At 36.0% G+C, this 24,439-nt stretch overlaps 1 protein-coding gene and 1 pseudogene across 24 annotated transcripts in view; one reads left to right on the top strand and one right to left on the bottom strand.

Moving 5' to 3' along the window:
- Nucleotides 1-24,439, bottom strand: part of LOC145263089 (peripheral plasma membrane protein CASK-like) — a 1,377,184-nt gene that overhangs the window by 1,152,816 nt on the left and 199,929 nt on the right. For 20 of the 24 annotated variants that reach the window (XM_080119968.1, XM_080119978.1, XM_080119976.1 and 17 more), the window contains exon 1: nt 14,549-14,851. The exons of 1 other annotated variant lie outside the window; for it this stretch is intronic. In XM_080119968.1, coding sequence (XP_079976094.1) covers nt 14,549-14,622 — 74 coding nt within the window. In that variant the 5' untranslated portion in view covers nt 14,623-14,851. Of the gene's footprint in view, nt 1-14,548; nt 14,986-24,439 lie in introns of those variants that run through there. 3 more of the 24 variants (XM_080119972.1, XM_080119990.1, XM_080119992.1) reach the window with 2 other exon arrangements.
- On the top strand, nt 8,817-8,936 carry LOC145263326 (5S ribosomal RNA; annotated as a pseudogene).

Below are 24,439 nucleotides of genomic sequence, written 5' to 3'. Positions count from 1 at the left end.
AGCCAATGTGCCGGCACTTACAGGACAAAGGTACAGTTGACCTTAGGTTCACCCCTTTCTTTGTGCATGTTTTTCATAGGAAGACTAGATATCTAAGTAAGCTGACCTATTTTCAACCTAGGTGCAGTTAGATGTATGGAAAATAAAAAATTGAATAGTTACAATTACTGAAAAATTTTGAGTGTTTTTATATGAATAAAAAAAAAACATAACATGATGTGAGTCTTTATCTGTAAAAAAAAAAAAAGTTAAGGTTTCCTTTTTTTATTTTGAGTGAAAAGCAAATATGTATATGTTAAATGAATGTAAGGTAAATTTTAATTTTCAGTTGCATACACGCGACTCTATAAGGCACTCTATCAGTCCGTCGGTCTGTCCGTAACACTTTTGTGCTTGGCCTTTTTGGTTAAGATCAAACGTCTGTTAATAGATGCTGTTCTTAGCTTTTTAAGCTTTCCTTGGCCTTTTGGCCAAGATCAAAGTCTAGTTGGCCTTGTGCCTAAGTTTTTTGTTCATTTTCCCTATTGTATTTTTTTTCCTGTGAATAAAAATTTGATATCTCAAAGTGTAGTATCTGTTCTTACTACATGCTCTACTTATGTTTGTAACTTTGTGATATAAAGTGGGGGATCACTTTTCTGTATTCTCAAAGCCATTCAAGTCATTCTCCAGATCATTCAAGTTGTTTTTAAAGGATTCCAGTTATTTTTTAAGCATTCAAGCCATACTTAAGGTCATTCGATTCATCCTTAAGTTCATTAAAGTCATTCTAAGTCATTTACTTAAGTCATTTCAGCCCATTTTTCGGTCATTTTAGTTTATCTTTAAGAATTTCATGTTAGTCCTACATTCACGCATTCATTCATTACACGAGAGCACGCGACTAATGGCTATTGGCCTTGTTTCAGACTGAATGACTGGCATTTTTATACACTGAGGAAGCCTCCTTCGCATGAATATCAGTGATAGTTTGTATCATGGAAACATGTTCTTGAAATGAACGGAAACAGTTTTTGCAAATAAAAGACAAGATGGTGATTCGTGATCATTATGCCAACGACAGAATTGAGACAACCAAAAACATTGAATTTGCCTTTTTCTCCTCTGCGTACCTATAATCAAACAGAATTTTCATGAACAGAGTTTCTTTCCATAAATCTGCCACATTATCACTTGGTTGTTTTTCTACAGGCTACAACATGATTGTCTTCAAATTTAATTTTTGTTATAAACTGTCTTCATGAGTGATCAAATTTTATCCATTCAATTCATTATTTTTAATCCCCTCATAATTTTCGGTCAGTAAAGATGAATGTACTTGACTTTATTTTATTAACTATCTTACAGTGGGAGGTGTCTGTGGTTCAGTGGTTAATGACACGAACTAATGACCTGGGTTTCCCAAGTTCAAATCCAATTTGGTCTACAAAAAAAAAATCACTTTCGCTTAGGATGTTGGCAACCTTTATGTGATTCTTCCAGTAAGTACCTGCTGTGTTTCTAGAAAGAATTCTGACTGAAAAAATATCGGAGAAACCAATGCCAACAATACACTCTTTGGATTAATATGACGATGATGATGATGATGACTATCTTATAGTAATAAAAAGAGAATCAAGAATAATAAATTAACTTACGAAGGAAACAATGACATGTTTAATTTTATAGGGAATTAAACTTATACTACATGAAGATGGGAATAAAGTGCAGTATCTGTTCTATCTTTGTTCAGTGAAGATGAAGGACTAGATTGAGGTGATTTTAATTTTTGCTTCCAATCCACATTTTCCCCATATTAAAAAAAAACAAAAAAAAAAACGAAAAAACAACCATGTGTTTAACTTTGTTTTTGTGGGGAGACAAATAAATTGGAACTATATTAGATAAAGCAGCAGCTATTAACCTTTCGAAGTGCATGGACAACTAAATGTCTAACTTTAAATTTGGCAAATCACTGATATGAATTTAGAAAAAAAGGCGTGTGTGTGTGTATGTGTGTATATGGTATAATCACATTGAAACACTGGTTCACCAAAGTTAAGCAACATTGAGCCTGGTTAGTACCAGATGGGTAACCATTTGGGAATTCTAGGCACCGTATAGGTTCTCCGCTTATCTTGGCATTGCTTTCAGTCATCTTGAACCTCCACTTGCCGCTGGTATTAAACAATGCCAACTCAGGAGAGGTGTGGTTGGAAATTGCGCAACTCTTGCCACAAAATTCCACGCACAGGCACCTTTACAGTGGGTATCCATAGTCTGTCAAGATTGAAGGAAGCCACCATATATTCTTATAAATATGGCGTTATAAAAGAATGTCTCCTCCCAGGCTGTGAATCCAATTTTGTTTTTTTGTTTTTTCAGAAAAGTATCCATTCTATTCGTTAATTTCAATCCTCTCATATTATTTTTCATCATTCAAATGACAAGCTATTCATCTTTAGCCTCAATAGTAATAAAAAGAGAATCAAGAATAATAAATTGACTTACGAAGGAAACAATGACACATTTAATTTTATAGGGAATTATACCTATACTACATGAAGATGGGAATAAAGTGTAGTATCTATTCTAATGCTATTAAAAACGAAAGACTGGTATTTTGATTTATAGTATCTTTTATAGAATCACTCCCGCTTCCAAATCATTTCTTTCTCCTATGTATTTTGGTCTGTTAAAAACAAAAGTTTGGCGATAGGATACTAAAAAAAAAAAGGCAAAACACTGGGGAGTGAGTCTATAAAAATTGAATGTACTGGACTTTATTTTATTAACTATCTTATAGTGAGAAAATTATTTATGGTAAGAAATGGAAGTACATAACAATTAAACGACCCGGATGTAAAACGTGACACAGAAAATAACACATACGCTATCGTATTAATCTATAAATTATTAAAAAGATTTAAAAAACAAACAAATCATTTGACCTATAAAGTAAAAAAAAAAATCATTTGACCTATAAATAAAAAAAAAATCATTTGACCTATAAATAAAAAAAAATCATTTGACCTATAAATAAAAAAAAATCATTTGACCTATAAATAAAAAAAAAATCAGTTGACCTATAAATAAAAAAAAATCAGTTAACCTATAAATAAAAAAAAATCAGTTGACCTATAAATTAAAAAAAATGATTTGACCTATAAAAAAAACAATATTTTATTGTGAAACTATAATATATGAAGTTGGGAACAAAGTGTAGTATCTGTTCTGACCCTACATGGTTTGGACTAGATCAAGAGAGCTTCAGGGGATTGATAGAGTCAACATCAACTGACGAAACTGGCCTCGACAGAAAAACTAAAGATATGGACGTAACGCATGGCGGGTCGTTTTTCATAATGGTATCACACACGCACCCAAAGCCCAACTGACATCCATACAATGTCTCGGAGTTTGTGTTTAGTATTATTTTTTTTATAGGTGTGAATCCGTGCGCACACTTCCCTCGGCAGCTGCTAATGTAAACGATGATGAAGAGAACACTAAGGAGAAGAAGACCACAGCATACAACGTTGGGGTTGAAGTCGGCATCGTCAAGCACACAGCACATAGTTTTTCTCACAGCCACGTGTCTTAAGAAAAAAACTTTAAAAATAAAGTGCAGTAGTGAGGGTATAGGGGAGAAAAAAGGAGTATGACAGATCTAAGAGACATTTATTGAGTGGATTTCTATTATCAGTATTTTGTTTTATTTTTCATCTTTGAGCAAGTATCGAGACTCCAAGTATGACAGCCTCATCTCTATCACTTTGTTGTCGTTCTAAGTTAAGCACTCTCGGCACTACCTGTGTTTCAAACTGAATAAACGTTTTAAAATAAGTTAAAACACAAAAACTTTTCATAAAAAGCACTCGACTAGCTATAGCCACTATATAAATTCCACCACACTCTCTATCTATGCCTAAATCTAAATGCAGATTCCATGAACAAAGCTTCTTTCCAGAACTGCTCGCCTGTAGAACACTGTTCTGCTGGTCTGCTTCCCGGTTCAATACAACATGATGGCCTTCAAATCCAATGTAAACAAGTTCTTGTTGAGCCCATAAATAATTCAAATTTTTACCCAGTTTATACCATTAACGATCCCGCTTACATTCATTAACCCTTATCCTCGAGTGGCTTTTGGGCCTTGATAAGTGGTGATTTCCAAGTAAAAAAAAAAAAAAAAAAAAAAAAAAGGTCTGACAACATACACCTGAAGAAGGTCGGAGGTTACATCAACCGAAACGTTGTAAAAAAAAAAAAAAAAAATAAATAAATAAAAATAACACTCAAGATAAGAGCAGTAGTTTGAAGCATCCAAAATGTACCAATAGTCAACTCCCATCTCAAAAATTCAAAAATATAAGAATGTTAGCAAATGAAACTTACTTTCTTCAGTAGGTCAGTGGTATATAATATAGTTGCACAGATGAGTCCGTTTTATGAAAATTGCTCCGGACAAAGCGTGCAGTCACTTAATGTAAAGAGATAACAAAAACGAAAAATAGACTACCGCAAAGACAGGAGATGCCTATTAAACTTAGTCTTGAAAAAACTAAGGTTAATAGGCATCTCCTTAACAGCAGACGTTCCTGAACTTTGGGCTGAGATGTTTACACACATGATATGATTTGTAAATCTTAGATAGGACGACTTCCGGTGTACTTGAGGTATTGTGATGAATTGGAACTTTAGCTAGGATCAAGTATAGACTAGCAAAAGTACAGTGATAAAGGATGGCCATAGACACCCCCCCCACACACACACAATTTTTGGATTGGCCTTGTGCCAAATGTTTTGTTTGTTTCTGTTTTTGTTGTAAACTTTCGGAATGAATAAAAATCTATAACTCAAAGTGTAGTATCTGTTCTTCAAATGCTACACTTCAATTTCTTGTGCTCTGTCAGTGGATAAGAAATCCTTCACGACTGAGACAATTTTTGATTTTTGTTCCTTTTCTCTGCATTAAAAAACGACCCCTGGTGTCTAACTCTGTCCCATGGGGAGGCATTGTAAATAGGAACCTCAGTCTTGTAAAAGCCAAGGATAACAGTAGGAGGAAAACAGTAAGACGAGTTCCACAAGCAGTTCTTGGAAAAACAAGTGAAGCATGCATGGTCCCCTGTGAGTACACAGTGAATGAGGCATAAAAAAATACTAAGTTCAGCATTTGCCCCCACCTTTAGTCCCAAAAGTCCCCAAGGTCTTAACATATTTAAATTTGCGTTCAGCACCATGCAAAACTGTTAATAGACAAACAGAAAATTTTGGACAAATAAATAGCCCCAAAAATGGAGTGTTTTTATTAGCCCTAAAAGAGCCTCTGGGGCAAACCCAACAGTTATCGTAAAGTATAGACAAAGAAAATTATATAGAAATCAGTTAGTTACAACTTTTCAGAAAGTTTTATAAAAATCCAAAGCATCAATTTTTTTTAATAAGTACAAAAGTGTCAATTTTAGCCATTTTAACCCGAAACGCACCCTTGGGTAGGGCTGGAGTTTTCCCCGGAAAATCCGTTATGTTACTTTTTTTACTCGTATCATGTTTAATGTTTGTGCAAAATTTAAAAAAATTCCCAGATGTAATTGTTGAGAAAAGTGCAGACAGATGAACGGACAAGGGTGAATTTACAGGTCCACCCTCTTTTTGTTGGGGTACCAAAAGAAGAAAAAAAATTACTAGAATAAACAGCTGTATTACAATAAGGTACAAAAACAGCGACTTGATGGATAACCGTTAGACCAACGAATAAAACGAACGGAAAACAAAAGAATTATCCAATTAGGTTCTCCGTCGGACTTTTTATACTTTCAGACATTTCTACATACAAAGTCCACAGCTATAGTACTTGGAAGGAACGGATGGTTTTTAGAGAACCTAATGTACCCCAAAACATTTTCTAGAATAGTCGTAGCACTCTTTAAGCCAAGCCTGGGTCTTTTTGGACTTGTGGGCCGGCGCTGAGTCCTGCTGCCACACCCAGTGTCTGTCAGCAGCCACCTAATTGCACCATCTACAGAAGAATTTGCCAGATTTGTGATGAGTAGATCTTACATAATAATTGTTAGACAAATGGACAGATTATCAAAGTCTAAATTTTTTTAATTTGAGGGGGTGGGTGGGATGAGGAGGGGGAAATTCTAACAGCAAAAGCAATATTTATTGCTAGATCAATGTAACATTTGATGCTAGTAAAACTAAGCTGTTTTCCTTTAACAATTACAAGACGCCTCTCCAACCACTGATATCCATAACAAATAACACGTTACCTGAGAATCCTTTATTCAAACTCCTCGACTTAACATTCACAGGAAATATGAACTGGAACAAATACATTGAGGACATTGCAAAAGCTGCTGCAAAGAAGGTGGGCTCCCTCTATCATGTTAGAAGAAACCGAGATTATCCTGTACTCCTACAAGGCCATCATTCGCCCATGCATGGAGTATTATTGCCATATCTGGGCTGGTGCGTCTACCATTAGCCTCTCCCTTTTAGATAGGGTCTCCAATCTAATAGGTCAAGCTTAGTCAACTAAGCTCCAACCTCTGTCCCATTGCCACAATGTTGCATCTTTGTGCCTGTTTTACAAGAATCTTAATGGAGCGTGCTCTGATGAACTCACTGTACTTGTGTCCCCTCGACGTACATATACCTGACAAACCCGCTTAACAAAATCATACCCCTTCACTGTTGAGGTCCCTAAATGACAGAAAGCTTTCTACTCTAATAGCTTCTGCCCTCAAACAGCTAAACTTTGGAATTCCTTTCCTGCTACCTGCTTCCCTGATTGTACCGATATGCAGAAGTTTAAATGTAATGTAAACCAACATCTTGTTAATCTTTCCCAGGTATGGTTCCAAATAAAAAACCCTAATGTCCAAGTGGCGATATGCCTTCTTTGAGGTGAACATGAGTAAAAATAGAAAAAAAAAAAGTCTGCCAAATGCTCCGGCATACTCCCTTCTGCACCCTAACTCCCTTCTTCAGGTGTGTGCAATTTGAGTGGTATTTACAGGGTAGAACGATAAAGTTGTCACCCTAAAGAAAACGATACTACAGTTTTATTTTAAAACCTTTATTGAAAAAAATCAATTCAGGTAACTTGATTATGTAGTAGAGCTGACATCTATTCAATGTAGTCGCCTTCAGCCTCAATTACGGTCACAATACAGGTCCGGAACTGGGCATATGCCTTTTTGACAAGTGCCAGTGAGAGCTTGGCCCATGGCAGTGATCAGACTGGCTTTAGTATTGTGGGAGGTCATGTTGATGATATTCTCAACGTATGACCAAACGAAGTAGTCGAATGGGTTCAGGTCAGAGGAGGAGGGGGGCAGTGAGGGAAGGGTACAAAGTCATAGCACTCCTTCTGCCAGCGGTCACCTGGTTGCACCAGGGGATCACCACACTCTTCAGCAAATCCAGGTACACTTTGGTCCTGACTTTCAAGCCGACTTTGAAGATGTGAGGTGGCATGATGTGGCCCTCACTTAAAACCACACCAAAGACCATAACTATGGCCAGAAACTTTGTTTTCATCACCCTGGGCAGGTCCCTGTTATTCGTGACAATCCAGCGATGCATTTTGAGGGTGCTGGCAATGGTCCAGTTGTCATAACTTGGATTGGTAAAGAGCAGGAGTTGTACAGCGGCACATTTCTGATCTCGCTTGTTGAACATGATGTCACTTTCAGACATGATAGAAAGCTCCTATCTTGGGATTAACAACCAAAAAAAAGCATTGAACCGTTTACTGCTTTTCTGTGTTAATCCAACTCCAAGTTAAATCTCATCGAACTTCCATTTCTTTTTCTTTTTAAATCACTATTTAAAATTATTAAAAAATTTTTTTTTTATTATTACATTTTCACCCCAAACAAGGCATGTTGCCACTTTGATGTAGGGGGCTACTATCAGGGACATAAGCTACAGGGGTACTATGTAGGGAGTTAGGCAGCAAGATGTCGGTTCACGTTACACTTGAACTTCTGCATGTCAGTACAGTTGGGGAAGCAAGGACCCAGAAGGGAATTCCAAAGTCTAGTGGTTCTGGGGAAGAAACTACTGGAGTAGAAGGCTCTCTTACATCTAGGGATCTCTACTGTGAAGGGGTGGGATTTAGCTGCTTGTCGGGGGTATTTACGTCAAGGGGGTACAAGTGTTTGCAGTTCGTCAGAGCACTCACCGTTAAAGTACTTGTAGAACAATGGGACAGAGGCTGAAGCTTAGATGACAGCTCAGGACCTATCAGATTGGCAACTCTCTTTTGAACCTTGTCTAGGAGCGAGAGACTAGTAGCAGATGCACCAGCCCAAATATGACAACAATACTCCATACATGGGCGAATGGTGGCCTTATAGAGGTACAGGATACTTTCGAGCGTTAGTAGCTTTCTAGCATGGTAGAGAGAACCTATCTTCTTCGCAGCAGTCCTGGCAATACTCTCAATGTAATTGTTCCAACTCATGTTTCCTGTGAACGTTAGGCCGAGGAGTTTAAAAGATGTACTTTCAGATAAAGAGTCATTGGTCATTGCTATTGGTGGTAGAGAAGGTTTCTTGTAATTATTGAAGGAAACAAGTTTAGTCTTGGCAGCATTGAATGTGACCATCCATTTTGATTCTTCGGACTACTGTTCTCATCTTGAGTGTTATTTTCACAATGTTTTGGTCGATGTAACCTTTGGCCTTCTTCAGGTGTATCTTCTGAAGATTGAAGATCCAATCTTCAGTGTGCACAACGCTCAAAATACAATTGTGAATTACTTAGGATTTCTACCCAGTCATGGCTGATGGAACGAGAACATACAATCCCCATGGATTATATACAGCATAATCACGTTGACGCACTGGTTCCCGTCAGATCACCAAAAGTTAAGCAACGTTGAACCTGGTCATTACTAAAATGGGTGACCAATTTGGGAATACCAGGCTCTGTATGTAGGCGAATGCCGACACCTCCCTGCAAGAGTTGCAAAAACCTAACATTGTCTTCTCCCCTAATGAGGATATACATGCAACTGTGGACTGCTTGTGAATTTTGTACTCCCATGGAACTTCCTCCTTTGGAGGAAGCCGGTTAAACCCAAACAAGATAAGTGCTGTTTCACACACACATGGATTAAATAAAGAGTTCCATTCATAATTCGATGCAGATTCCATAGTTCGACAAGATACACCTGAGGTTATAATATCAATCAACTGGAACGTTGTGAAAATAACACTTAAGGTGAGAACAGTAGCCCGAAGTAGTCAAGTAATTTGAATAATCAATCCTCATCTCAAAAATTCAGAAATTATTATTTGATGAGTTTGTATTTTGGGTATTCAGGCTATCAACTGAACTCTTCAATGATGGTCACCAACATTTTTCTATTTATTTGCGTAAGAATTTAACCTTGGGAAGCTGATGATCCCTAGAAACTTGTCCAACGATATAAAAGAATTCTTGACAATAATCATGTTTGGTTTGATGTCAAAAGGGTTTCAGCTGACTACAATGTGGTTGTCTTCAAGTCCCCTGTAATATTTACATTTTTGTTGAGCCCCCCCCCCCTAAATAGTCCATTTCCACCCAATTTTCTCCACTAACTATAAATATGCTGTTGTCTTAGTGACTACCATACACTTATTAACCCTTATCCTCAAGTGGCTTTCGGGTCTTGATAAGTAGTGACTCTGCAGACTACTTTAAGAAATTAGCTTCGAAGCTAACCTATCTCTGCCAAAGTTTTTATTTGCCCCTCTTTCTCTCAAACCCATCCTTACCACTTCTGGCTGTGTTTTACTTGGCCTTCACTTGCTAACTGACTGTTAACTATTCTACACCCAATCATCTCTCGTTCATTCTTTCAATATGGTCATACTATCAAAGTTGTATGTTCTGCACACATCTCCCTATACCTATACTGTCCAGATTTAATCTTCCTCTAAGGTCATTAGATCTAAACCTGTCTAAGATTTACATTACAAATTCATTCAGTGTATAATTCTTACAAGATTTCTATTTATGCAACGCATGTCCTCAATTCTCACTGGCCATACTTCTGTTTATCATCATATTTTGTACACATACTGATAGACTTTTTCCGTTGATCATCACTGGTGAAAAAAAATAGAGACTAAAAAATAACATGATCGTTTGTAGTGGGGGCGGGGGGGGTAACAAGAATGCTTCATGGATATTCATGCAGACTATGGAATTGTCTAAACTGATTTAAAATCCATTTGAATTTATCACATTTATAATGTAACAAAATGGAAACACCACTCAGGTAAAATACTTAGCAACTTGTGTTTTATATATCTATAAAATTACTAGCAGGGTGACTCGACGTTGCCCAGGATTGCATGATGATCAATGAATGTTTCACACTCCCCTATTTTTATTGTCATCGAAATCAATGAAATAGCCCATTTTTTCAATCAAATCGATTGATTTCCTGCTCTGATTGGGAACTCATCGCAATGAACCTGGAGGAAGCTTCACATGCCTCTTGCAGTGACTAAATTGTCTACATTGCGCTGTAGACAACCTACTGTTGATTTTATAAAATTATTTTTATATATAATGGCTTGAATTAAAGTTCAAAAAGCAAACATCAAGTATCATGCTTCAATTGTGCTCTAAACAGAAACATTCATTTCAAACGCGCCCCTGTTATATCAAAGAACCCAATTCATAAGCCTGGCATTATTGGTTGTGCGGTGATGATGGCTTGAATTGAATTTAAAATGAAAAAGTCAAGTATCATAGTGAAATTGTGCTTTAAACAGAAACATTCATCTTAAATGCACCCCTGTTATATCAAAAGAACCTACTGTTGATTTTATGTTAGGCCTTTCAACTTGTGTGGTAATAAAACTTCTCAAATGCACTTGTGATGTCAGGCTGTGTAAGGTGTTAACTTTGGTCTTTCATCAGATTATTTCAGTTATCAATACTTATCAAAGACATTCTGGCACAAAACCTATCTAAGAACACTGCTAGGCACATAAAGTATATTTGTGTGAAATTTCATAAAAATCAACACAGCTGTTTTCGAGTCTATAAGGAATTAACTAACAGACGTACAAAGTTCCTTTTATATTACAGTAAACATAGAACTCTACGGACCGTTCAGGTGTCCTTGCTTGAATTTTGTAATATACTAAAACTTGGAATTTTTTTTTTTTTTGTAACCGTCTTAAATTTTAACGTTATTTCTAGCAAAGTTTTCTAACTTAACAACTAAGGCTGGAACGATATATGTTTTGGTTTTGATTCTAGCTGATTGCACCCAAGTTATGTACTTTTTTAACTTTTGAAATCACTACTATAGATTGGGTATAATATAATAATCGTTGTAGTAGCTCTATTAATCACGTTGACACACCAGTTCCTGCTGGATCACCGAAGTTAAGCAACATTGAACCTGGTCAGTACTAAATGGGTGACCATTTGGGACTTCTAGGTGGTGTATGTGCTCTCCGCTTATCTCAGCATTGTTTCCAGTCGTCCTGGACTTCTCCTTGCCACCGGACTCAATGCCGATTCAGGAGAGGTGTGATTAGTGATTGTACAATCCTTGCCTCACAATTACAAGCACAGCTGCCCCTACAGGGGGTATCCTTTGTCTTTTGAGACTGAACGAAGGCATCGATCGATTAGCTCTTTAATAATAAATACGAAATTTGCATGAATTAAAATATATATATATATATATATTTTTTTTTTTAATTACATTTTCACCCCAAACAAGGCACATTGCCACTTTGGTGTAGGGGGCTACTATCGGGGTCAGCAACTACTGGGGCACTATGTAGGGATTTGGGCAGCAAGATGTCGGTTCACGTTGCACTTGAACTTCTGCATGTCAGCACAGTTAGGGAAACAGGATCCTGGAATGGAATTCCAGAGTCTAGCGGTTCTGGGGAAGAAACTACTGGAGTAGAAAGATCTTTTACATCTAGGGATCTCTACTGTGTGGGGGTGGGATTTAGCTGCCTGTCGGGTTTGTCGAGGGTGTCTGCGTCGTGGGGGCACAAGTGTCTGCAGTTCGTCAGAGCATTCACCATTGTAGAACAAGCAGAGGGATGCAACGTTTCGTCGATGGGACAGAGGCTTAAGCTTAGATGCCAGTTCAGGGCCTATCAGCGCATTTTACAACTGAGTCGCACCGAGGAGGGGCACTACTCTATATTAGGTACAATATAATAATCAATAAAGAAATGACTCTAATAATAAATACGAAATCTACATACATTAAAATATCATATTTAAGCACATCTTGCAATCGGGTAACATCAGGCAGCCTTCCAGTAACAAATAAAATTTTAGGAATTATGTTTTATATATATCTATGTATCTTTTCTTATATATTGTACATGTCTTAATAAATAATTGTAAATAATTAATAATTGTAAATTATGAATCGGCTTCGTTTTTCCTTTTGAAACTGATTCATGATTTACAATTATTAATCGTTATCTCTCTCTCTCTCTCTCTATATATATATATATATATATATATATATATATATATATAATGCTCAATTCCCTACATCGTATCCCTGTAAATTTGGTCTCAAATAGTCTCTTACATCAAAATGGCACTGTGCTTTGTTTTGGGGGTGAAATAACACACACATATATATATATATATATATATATATATATATATATATATATATATATATATATATATATATATGTATGTATGTATGTATGTATGTATGTATATATATATAATGATAATAAAATATACTTGACTTAACAGTTTACTCTGCAGTTTCATTGATCCTAATCGAAGACATTTCTAATCAAGACTAACTTCGAAAATAAGTTTTGGCTGATCCCAGTTAGATATACTTCTGACGACCAGTGATACCGTACAATTGCAATAAAGCATGAAACTAAGTATATTCGATACAGCATGATATCGGTGCCTATATTTGTTAAAGATTTACTGCCTTAATTTGGTTGTATTCCGATTGATTTTGTGGGGAGCAGACTTTCTTATATATTAAAAAAAAAAAAAAAAAAATAATTAAAAAGATTTCAAATAAAAAAAAAGGATTATTTTAAAAAAGATTACTTAAAAAAAAAAGATTTTAAAATATTATTTAAAAGAAAACTTTTAAAAAAATTATTTTTTAAAAAGATTACTTATAAAAAAAAAAGAAAAAAAAGAATCCCAGAAATAAAAGGATTCTCAGATTTTTTTTTTTTTTGGGGGGGGGGGTTAAAAATACTTAGCTACTTATGTTGCAATGAATTGTTTCCTAGAGAAATCGTCTCCGCATTATTAAATAACTATAAAAAAAAGGGATGATATATCGTAAAACAGAAAAAATCCAGCAACCATTTAAGACATGACACCGTTTGATCTTCCTAACCTCAAATAATATCAATCAACTAAACAAAACAAAACAATGTTAAATGTGTTTCTGTTCTCATCATCAGTGGCGCACTGGCGCAGTGGATAAAGTACTTACTAAAATTCAATTGTAAATTACACTCTTCTGGTAGTTAAAAGTTCAATCCTCGGTGCAGGCGATATTCAAAACACAATTGCCAATTAGAACGAGAGCATGAATTAAAATAAAGAGTTCTGTTCGAAATTTTGTGCAGATTCCCTTTGCTTGACAGAAAGATTCCCGAGTTCGACATGGCACACATGAAGGTTACACCGACTGAAACGTTGTGCGAATAACACTCAAGATGAGAACAGTTGTCTGAAGAATCCAAATAATACGAATGTTAAATGTATGTAACTTTTGAAAACAATAAAGAAAATAGGAGGAGACAGGTTTGTGTCTCTTATAAGTAAAATATTTAGCAACTTGTGTTTAACAAATCGTATATTCTTTGGAATTGTATCAGCATTTCATAATCCGAAAAATGTTTGATATGCATGAGGAAAAAAACTAAGGTATTTTTTTTCGACCTAAACACTCCCAATCACCCCATGTTAATAACGGCTTTCGGAATAAACACCCCTCAACCTGCCCATGTTAAGATTAACTTTCGAGGTTGGGGAATGGGGTGTTTATTCCAAAAGCCGTTCTTAAAATGGGGAGGTTGAGTATGTTTATAATACGCTGGCTGGGACACGTCATAAAAATTTAACAAAACTAAAAAGAAAATATATATCAACCAGTTGAGTCACGACTTCACATGAATTTTAACACACACACACACACACACACACACACACACACACACACACACACAGGCACAGGCACTTCACTTAACTATCTGAAATAAGTCGGACATCGCCAGCCGGCGTCTAGTCAACACAGATCATAACAAATTGTGTAGAACTGTTCGTAGGAGTTATAGATTGGCAGCCGGTGCTTCTTGGCTTGCAAAGACACGAGGACCGAGTTTTCCCAAATGGTTACCTATCTAAGTACTGATCATGGCGAACGTTGCTTAACTTTAGTGATCATGTATTAAAGTGTTATCAATAAAATAAATAAAAAAATAAAATAAAAAAGAAAAGAGGTTTCAGGTGTTTCATGACTTGTTTGAAAACACGTCACACGCACCTGTTTTTAGAGCGTCGACCTTACCCGATGCAATAATCCATATGCCGTACGCATGCACACGAGGGTATCCGCCACATATCTCCCGGGTAAACATCCATGATGTGGATTGGTGAAACCCCCAGTAAGGGTAGTGATGGTTAAGGGGGTGGGGACCAAAACAAGTAGATACGGGAAAGGGAAGGGTCTCCCTTCTGTATTTTTTATTTATTTTTTGTTACGTTTAACACATAAAAAAGGGGATAAATTCCGTTTTTTATTTGTTTTTTGTTTTTTTAAGAGAGAAGACCTCCGTTTGATACACGCGTCTCCCTCACTTCTGACGCGTTTAAATGATCATAGCAACCCTGAGCGGCGGAGGAAGGGGGGCAGACTTTACCAAGCGGCTTTAAAAAGAGTAAGGGATGGAGGAGGTAGGAAGATGAAGATGAACGCGAAGCCGGTGGTAAATTGACAAATAATACACTAACAACCGAGTAATTCGTATTTATTTATGTGTGTGTGTGTGAGAGAGAGAGGGGGGACAGAGAAAGAAAGAGAGAGGGAGGGGGCAGCGGAAAGAGTTTTTGAGGGGGAGAAATGAACGCAGATGATCAGAGCGAACGTGAAAAAAAAAAAAAAAAAAGGCGAGAGAAAAATGAATGGGAAGTTCGTAAGGAAAAGATGATGACAACAACAAAAAGAGGCAGAGATGAAAACAAAAAGACAGGTGTGTGATAGAAAAAGAAAGAATGGCATAGAGAGAGAGAGAGAGAGAGAGAGAGAGAGAGAAATGATGGAAAAAGAGAGAAAAAGGATGGAAAAAATGAGGAAATTAAAAAAAAAAGAAAGAGAGAAATAAACAGAGATATAAGAGAGAGTGACAGAGAAAGAAAGACGAATAGAGAGAGAAATAGAGAAAGAAGGGTGGAAAAAGAGAGAGGGGGTGAAGAGCAAGACAGAAAGGGAGTGAGCGAAAGAGAGGAGGAAAGACATGAGAAAAAGAAAATAAAGTAAATATAGAGACAAGGAAATAGCGAGAGAAGTAGAGAAAGAGAAAAAATACAGAGAGAGAGAGAAATGAAGAGAAAAATGTGTGCGCGTGTATGTGTGTGTGTGTGAGAGAGAGAGAGAGAGAGAGAGAGAGAGAGAGGGAAATAGAAAACTCAAGAATTTTTTAGTTTAACCCGGGAATCTACATGATTTCCAACGGAACACTTTATTTAATCCACAGAGGTAGCATGCTCTCGTTCCGTCATCCATGACTCAGTAGAAGTTCTAAGTAATTCGCAATTGTATTTTGAGTGTCGTCTGCACAAAAGATTAGGCCTCAAACCTCCTGAAGGGTGTAAACTTACAATTTAATTACAAAGTACTTTATCCACTACGCCACGAGTCTTTGTGGACAGATGAGAACAATAATCAATCCTCATCTCAAAAATTCAGAAACATTTTGGTTTTCTACATCTTTCGAAATGTGTGCATTTTATATAAATTCAATAAGTTCAAGTGTATTGAACTCCCAAAATATTTTATTTTGAAGAATTCAAAACGTGTTATTAGAAGTGAAATTATACAAACATCAGAAAACACAAAAAACTCGTGGATTAATTTACATTTAAATGATGCTAAATGTCGAAACGCTGATTAATCTATGTACTGTTTATTTGATGTTTATATAATTTCAATATGTGTGTGTGTGTGTGTGTGTGTGTGTGTGTGTGTGTGTGTGTGTGTGTGTGTGTGTGTGTGTGTGTACGTACTAGCAGGGAGACGTGACGTTGTCCAGGATTGAGCGATGATTAAAGAATGTTTCACACTCCAATATTTTTAATGTCATCGAAATCGGTGAACTCGCCTGTTTCTCAATCAAATCAATCGATTGCCTGCTCTAGTGGGGGATCCACTGCGATGCAACGGGACGAAGCTTCATAGGCTTTCCCGCAGTGACTTAGTCCACAATACATTCTAGCCTACATTGCACTGTAGAGAACGTACTGTTGATTTTGTAAAATTATTTTTTATATATAACTAGCGGGGATACCCGGCGTTGCCCGGGTGTGATGCGGTGTAAGGGGGTGGGAGTAAATCCAAACAAAATGGAAAATAAAGAATAAGCGAACGTAATAACCCGGTTTAAATATTATAATCTTTTTTTTTTAATCGGAAAAACAAAAACAAAAAAACAGCGAACCTGATGCAGAATAAAGAATAAGCAAACTAAAAAGAAATGGCTTAAATAACTTTTAAAAAATCGGGGGGAAAACACACAGCAAACGTGATGGCAAAATAAAAAAAATAAAAAAAAATATGGCATAAATAACCCTATTTCAATATTAAAACTTTAAATACACACACACACATATACATATATATATATATATATATATATATATATATATATATATATATATACACGATATCTCGGCTTAAGATAACGATGCTGCCACTATAACCACTGGTCTATGATCGCACGAGCAAAGTTACGTCGTTTTATTTTTACATTTAAACTAATTCAAGAAAGAAGGTTTTTTGTGCATGCGTGTTTGGCTAAATTGTCATGAAGGAACGATTTGTTGCTACATTCCCTCATTGTGAAGGACTATTTTTATAGGAAATAATTGACCGTTTTTTCTAATTTCCACATATTATTCGACCAAGACATCGCCCTTTTCAGACGGTACTGGTTTCAACCCAGTCCAATGCCACTGAGAAAAGTTTTAGGCAGACATACAAACATACATACATACATTTACACAGACAGGTAAGATTTATATTATAGATTAGCGTTGGTGCCCGGTGTTGCCTGGGTGTTTATCGTTGTAAAAGAAAAAGTCTTTTGGTAGGTAAGGTAGGCTCGAACCCAAAGCCTTGACGCAAAGGTGGAAAAGAAAGGGGAAAAAACCCTGATTCCTTACCGCTCAGCAACGACGGGACAGGCGCATAAATTTAATGAGGTCAAACATCACGTGACTTAACTTTGGCTGCAAGCCAGTTTTCCCAAGATGTTGGGGAAAACCAGCTTCCCATAAAAAGGGGAGCGTCCAAATGATGATGATGATGATACCTTCACACACGCTCATAGCACTTGTCTGATATAAGAGGTTTCTCCCCACATTGATCAAAGCTGATTGCTTTTCTGAACCTCCCGGCATGAGTGCCATGGAGCTGGCTTTTCTACGGATTCAGTTTCGCTTATATACGGCAAAGCCAAACAAACACAGAGATTTTTTTTAAAAATTGCAAAAATAGCATGTAAAAGTCGTCCAAATTAAAGATACACATGACCTCGTTTCATGAATTGGAGATATTACAATAGGGAGTATATAAAAAGTTCAAGAAACATTGACCCCCCCCCCTGACCGCAAACCCCAAAAAGCGTTTGCCGGACATACACAAAATGCACGCACATGAAACACACTTTTGGCCTTTTCTGGGTCGGGTTAGGGTTAGGGTACCATCAAAAAGGAACACCCAAACTGTTCATTTCGTCTGCCATGAGATTAACAAAACACTGCCGTCTTGACACCAGCTTAAAAGTTTTTCTCCACTAATACGGGGCCACACATTCATCCTACCTGGTTCACATTTTTCTTTCTGCCCTCGCCATGTGGTGCATTTTTTTTTTTTTCTTCTGATGCAAACCCACACACACTTGCCAAATTTGCATACATGCTCACAACGGCTGCTGCTGCTACTGATGATGATGATGATACCTTCACACACGCTCATACACGTTCTGTTACATCCTCGAGGAAGGGGAACGTCGGAATAATCCTAAAAAATAACTGCTAAAAGTTAATTTAGTAGTAGTGATAGGTTTTTCAAAGAAGGGAAAAACGATGTTCATTAAATTTAACAATTTTGTTTTTGGTAAGTAAAGAAGAATGATTGTTGGATAATTCAGATCCCTTGGAAGTGACGTGGAAAAAAAAAAAAAGAAAGTCGATCACAAGTTTGTATGCAAGACCTGGGAGTATGGCAAACGAAAGTCAGTTACAAGCCTGAGTGCAAGGCCCGGTAGATGACATCAAAAAATGGTCAAATTCTAGGATTTAGACTCTCTGGTCAGCGAGTAAACACGTTTTTGAAACAATACAGGTTAGAATGTTGACGTCATCTGGACCAAATAAAAAGAGATACAGGGAGAAGACAAGGTGCTAGGAACACATTCGGCTTTACACCACCACCATCACCACCACACCCATCACGCACGCCATTAGACTTGTCAATCTGTCATTCGAATATAGAAAGGTTTTATTTACAAATAAACGAAATATTTTATAAGCAGCTGTGTGTGTTTTTATTATCACTAACGAATATATAAATCAAGAAATGACAAAGAGTAATTGAGACTGCTCAGGTACTATTTGCAGGTCATACTGTCCGTCCTCTGGGGCGCTGACTTCTCAATCCCACTGGTGTCTAAGTTCTTGCAGTGGGAGAGAACAGATTCTATGACGTAGCACAGAAAATGACAAATATTGTGATAATAATGCGTTTACAAGCATGCACCTACTTTTAGGCAACTGATCCTCAAGATTATAAAAAAAAATATTGTTGAAAAAAAAAACGATCCCTCCCTGTTGAGGGTGAAAGAATGAATGTTTTTAGCCAATTTTTCGTGACAGCGGGGGGGAGGGCAGAAACATGTGGCAACAGGAGCATTAAAAAAAAAAAAAAAGTGTGCTTGGGCTTTCTAATAATGCCGAGTTGATGCGTGTACAATGCGTGTGAGAATAGTAAAAACTATTCTATTGTAACAGACACACAAACATCTCTCCTTTATATTATAAACTAGCGGAGGGTACCCGGCGTTGCCCGGATGTTTGGAGGTGTGTGTGGTTTTGGGTAAATCAAAACTCTCGGGGGGGGGGGGCAAAATAAAAAAAAAAAGTTTTGGTAAGTAAATATGAGGATAGAACCCGAACCCTTGAGGCAAAGTTGAAAATTAAAGTGTGAAAAAAAAAAAAAAACGTGCGACGTTAACAATTGGGCCACCGCGAAATACTAATGGAAACACGTTTTAATTTATTTAACTATTTAGAATTCGCAGGTTCACGTTTTAATGACTTAATGAGGTCATATCTTTGACTGCGGGACAGTATTTTAGTTACTGCGGGAACGCTTTTTTTATTTTTATTTTCCCAAGATGTTGGGGGGGGGGGACCAGCTCCCCATAAAAAGGGGATTGTCCAAATTGCAATTGTCTGATATAAGAAAAATATTTCCACATTGATCAAATCTGATTGCTTTCGGACATTTCCAGCGATCGCAACCGGAAAAATACCGCCAGAATTAGTGTCGCTTTTATTATACGAAAAAAGCCTAATCCACATGCGGCGAGCGAAAAATATTGAATATTTATCTTATCAAAGTCGAGCAAATTAAATAGACAGGCGACCTCCATTGTTAACTCGTAGATATTATGATTTATATGTGATATAAAAAGTTTTAAGAAGTTGTGAGCCGACCGACCGCTTCTCGGAAAAAAGCCTTTTATAGACATACACAAAAAGCGAACATACATACCTACACACATTTTCGCTTTTATATATATAGATAATTAAAATAACTTAAGTTTTGTAAACAAAACTTTAAAGAATAAAACTATTTGAACTTTTATAATAAAAATATGTTTATAAAAAGGTTTTTTTAATCAAACATCATAAAAAACGTATCCAAAACAGAACATTCCCAAAATATTGACTTTGATAAAAAAAAAAAAAAGATGGTAAAGGAAAATACTGTAAAAGTGTTTTCAAAAAATCTTAATAGTAAATAAGCCATGCAGAGGTGAAAACACACACACACACACACACACACACACACACACACACACACACACATACACAGAAGGAACGATTCTGAGTAACAGGTTCGCACAAAACTTTGGATGACTTTAGTTGATTATAAGCAAGAGGCCAGAGTTTAGGAGGTTTGAGTTTATATTGTGACTCCTAAGTGAGTACTGATTGAGCAATCTAAGGACAGGAAACGTAATCTTATCTGTTCTAAATTCCAAAATGTGGCAGATATAACACCAACAATACAATATTCACTAAATTATCCAATCACTTTTTTGGGGAAGGAAATAATCGCATTATTAATTATTTTACCCCTCTATAAATAAGAATCCAATATACCTATGTTATGACATGAAAAAAATTAAATCTAATTATAAATTAAAAAATGTTTTAGGATATTTGACCTCTGGGTATATCTTTCGGTATATATATATCAGCCATATAGCACAACGGTTAGAAGCTCTGACTGTCGTTTGGGCGATCGGGTTTCGATTCTGGCTTGGGGTAGTTGCTTGTCTAGCCGCACTGATAAGCTGTAAAACAGTGAAACAGTATTGTATGTGGATGACTATATATATATATATATATATATATATATATATATATATATATATATATATAAACTGATTTCTTTTTAAAGGCTTTACAACAACAAGAACAAATAAATTGTTAGCAATGGAAGGTGAATTAAGTTGGTTTATATCTTGTGTGTACACTTGCACACGTGCAAGTGCTTCTGGCTGCGAGAAATCAACAACCTCACATGAAACAATAAACAAAAAATAAACCAAATGAATAAAAACATGTGAATAAATATTAACATATCATACATCTCCATAGTATTTTCCAAACTTGTTCAAATACACCCTACTCATATACTCACTAATATATTTATATATATTTCACACTGAGGGAGACTGAAGGATCGGTCGAAAATTATGTGCTTTTGAAGGAAACATTCTTGTTTTTTTCAAAAGACTTTTTGTATTCCTACACGTCAACACACAGGAAATAAATACAGAAAAGATATAAACATTTATATTTTTTTCGTATTGATTTTTATTCATATATATGTATGTGTGTGTGTGTGTGTGTGTGTGTGTGTGTAAATAATAATTATTCATTTATACCTAGGCAGTAGTGTTTCATGCTTATGCAATCATCAGTGTAGGGGAGGCAATTTCTGCCGGTCATGTGATTCAAACCCAACCACGAAGCCACCTTTTGCTCCCTTCGCTGAACCTCTACCTCAGAGCAACCAAACAATTGCCACAGGAATGAAGGGAATTAAGAACTATTAAACGTCGAATTCGGGCGAATACATTTTGGCAATCTTGAATGTTCAAACAAGCAGAAGTCGTGAACATTGCATAGACGCTAGTTAATTGCCTTAGTTTATATACATATATATATATATATATATATATATATATATATAAACTATATTATATATATATATGGGGAGGGGGAATCTACTTTATTTCCTTATAATATATACCAATCTTTATTTAAGAAGCTCAATGTAATTACAGAGCAATATAGTGAATGAATGACAAAAGGCTATACTCCAAAGTTCATGATGTTGACCATCTTATAACTTATTCTGTTAATTCAGTTGACATTTACAATTTTTGCCAGCATCTGTTTCATAGCACAAAATCAATCACTTAATTATTATATCAATTAACGAATCTATTTTACCCTTAACTCATCAGAAGAAATAGCAACAATCAATCCGTCAAAAGGAAATAAAATGAGTTTTGACATGATTAAAATCCGAAAATTGGAAGAGAAGCTGTAAATACCTTATAATATGTTTACATTTCGCCATTTTGAATTTAGAAATAAAGTCACTCAACTTATCTATTCATACTAATGAGTTCTATTAATTTATGTATATTCTGCCAAAAATATTCTATTCAATAATTAGTAAATTTATTAATTACAATTAATGTATAATATATATATACACACATTAGCAAATGGCCCAGCATTGCCCAGTCATAAAATATGCATAAATATTATGTTTTAATTTATGCACACTTCTTATTATAGAGCCAATTCTCTATTGATAATCATCCAAATGATTTCCAAAGTTATTAAAAAATATTATTTAAGTACCAACTGCTAGAATCGAAACCAGAACGTTTAGTACTCCAGGTTTGGTCGTTATTTATCTCTCCAGTCTCATTACCGTTTGAGCTATGGATGGATACAAAAGCTTAAAAATTAAGCCATTTGGAGTCATTAATGTTTAATTGCGTAAAAGAAACGTAATGTTTTATTTGACTTACACTGCCAAGACCTAATATATCATATTTCAACTCTGTAAATGAAATATTCAAAGAGGAGATTGGTAGAGATTTTTTGCACATACATTGACAAGGTTACTATATACATACACACACACACACACACACATAGAGAGAGAAAGAAACTGAAAGAGATTTTTGTATGCTAGAAAGTTTTCATCTTAAACTCTACGCAATTATGCAGAATGTAGAAACTACGCATAAATAGAATTCAGCCTAATAGTGAAATAACACAATCTAATAAGAATAAGAACCCCGCCTCCAAAAAATGAATAAGTAATTAATTAAAGCTCATTTTTCAAAGGAATATGCAAATTAATTAACCTTCATGTAGTTGCTCACATATCCATAACTGAGTATATTAAGAAGTTAGTTTTAATAATTTTTTAATAATTTTTAAATAGAAAAAGTAAGTTTTTAATATCAGCAAGAAAAAACTCCACTTTATACATATAAAAATGCCCTTGTATGTGTGTGTGAGGAACGGTTTCTATTAAACTCCTCTCAATATTTTGTCTACATTTTGTCTATAACTTTTCTTTTTTTTTTTTACACAGGAATCACCACATTATCAAGGCCAAGAGGCCACTCAAGGATAAGGGTTAAAGAGTGTACAGTAGAAATTGGACAATATAGTAATCGATAGTAATGAAAATTCGGTTAATTTGATAACTTATATGGAACGGCTCATCAAGAACTTATTTACGTTAGACTTGAACACAACCATATTGTAGTCAGCCGGAAAACGGAAGATAATTCCACAGGCGTGCAGTTCTAAGAAAGAAGCTTTGTTCATGGAATCTACGTTTAGGTTTAGGCACAGATAAAGAGTGGGGGGAATTATTGATAGTGTTTACAGCTAGACGAGTGTTTCTTGTGAAAGTTTGGCGAGGGGGGACCATAGACTTAAGCTCAGTCGAACACTTTCCATGAAAGTAATGATACAACAGAGCCAAACTCGCAACATCTCTTCTGTGAGATAGAGGTTGCAGGGAAGAGAAAAGGACATCTCCTACGAGGCTACAAAGTCTATTTTGAACTCTATCAAGGCAGGACAAGTCCTTTCTAGCAGCTCCTGTCCAGATGTAGCAACAGTATTCCATCCTTGGACGTACCTGGCTCTTATATAGATAGAGAATTGCATCAGCAGTGAGATCGATAGAAAGATCCCACCATTTTTCCAGCGACCTTGGCAACAGATTTGATGTACGTGTTCCATTTAAGATCAGGAGTAATAACTTGATATATAGGTGATTTGGACTGGTGGATTAAGTCGACTAAATGTGCATCTTCTATGCATGTGCAAATATATATTTAGACATTTAACTACATTAAATATATATATATATATATATATATATATATATATATATATATATATATATGACGGACTCTCCCATCTATTTCGATGTATGAGCTTTCACCACGACAACTAAGTTGCTCGGAAATCCACACAGATGATTTGTTTATAGTGGTGAAGACTTTGTGTAGAACCAACCACACTTTTTGGTATGACTGCTAACCTTTGTCGGTGCAGATGACGATGACTGCCACAAGGCAAAGTATGCAGGTTTTTACATCAGATTTTTTTCCTTCTCATAGAGGCATATTTTTAACAAAGACTGGGGGTGCATCTCTCCCAGTTAATTAATGCACCCCCAGACACCAACCTGCAAATTTCTACGACTCGGCGCGGTACATACAGCGCCCAGGCTTCCCAAATGGTCACCCATCTGGTACTGGCCTGGATCAATGTGGCTTAACTTTGGTGATCTAGCAAGAACTGGTGTGTCAACGTGATTGTGCCATATATATATTAC

Source organism: Euprymna scolopes, chromosome 38 (genome assembly GCF_053919585.1).
Source record: "Euprymna scolopes isolate OS-2025 chromosome 38, ASM5391958v1, whole genome shotgun sequence".
Lineage (NCBI taxonomy): Eukaryota > Metazoa > Mollusca > Cephalopoda > Sepiida > Sepiolidae > Euprymna > Euprymna scolopes.
Note: the sequence above shows the minus strand (reverse complement) of the source record. Positions and strands in the feature narration are given on the sequence as shown.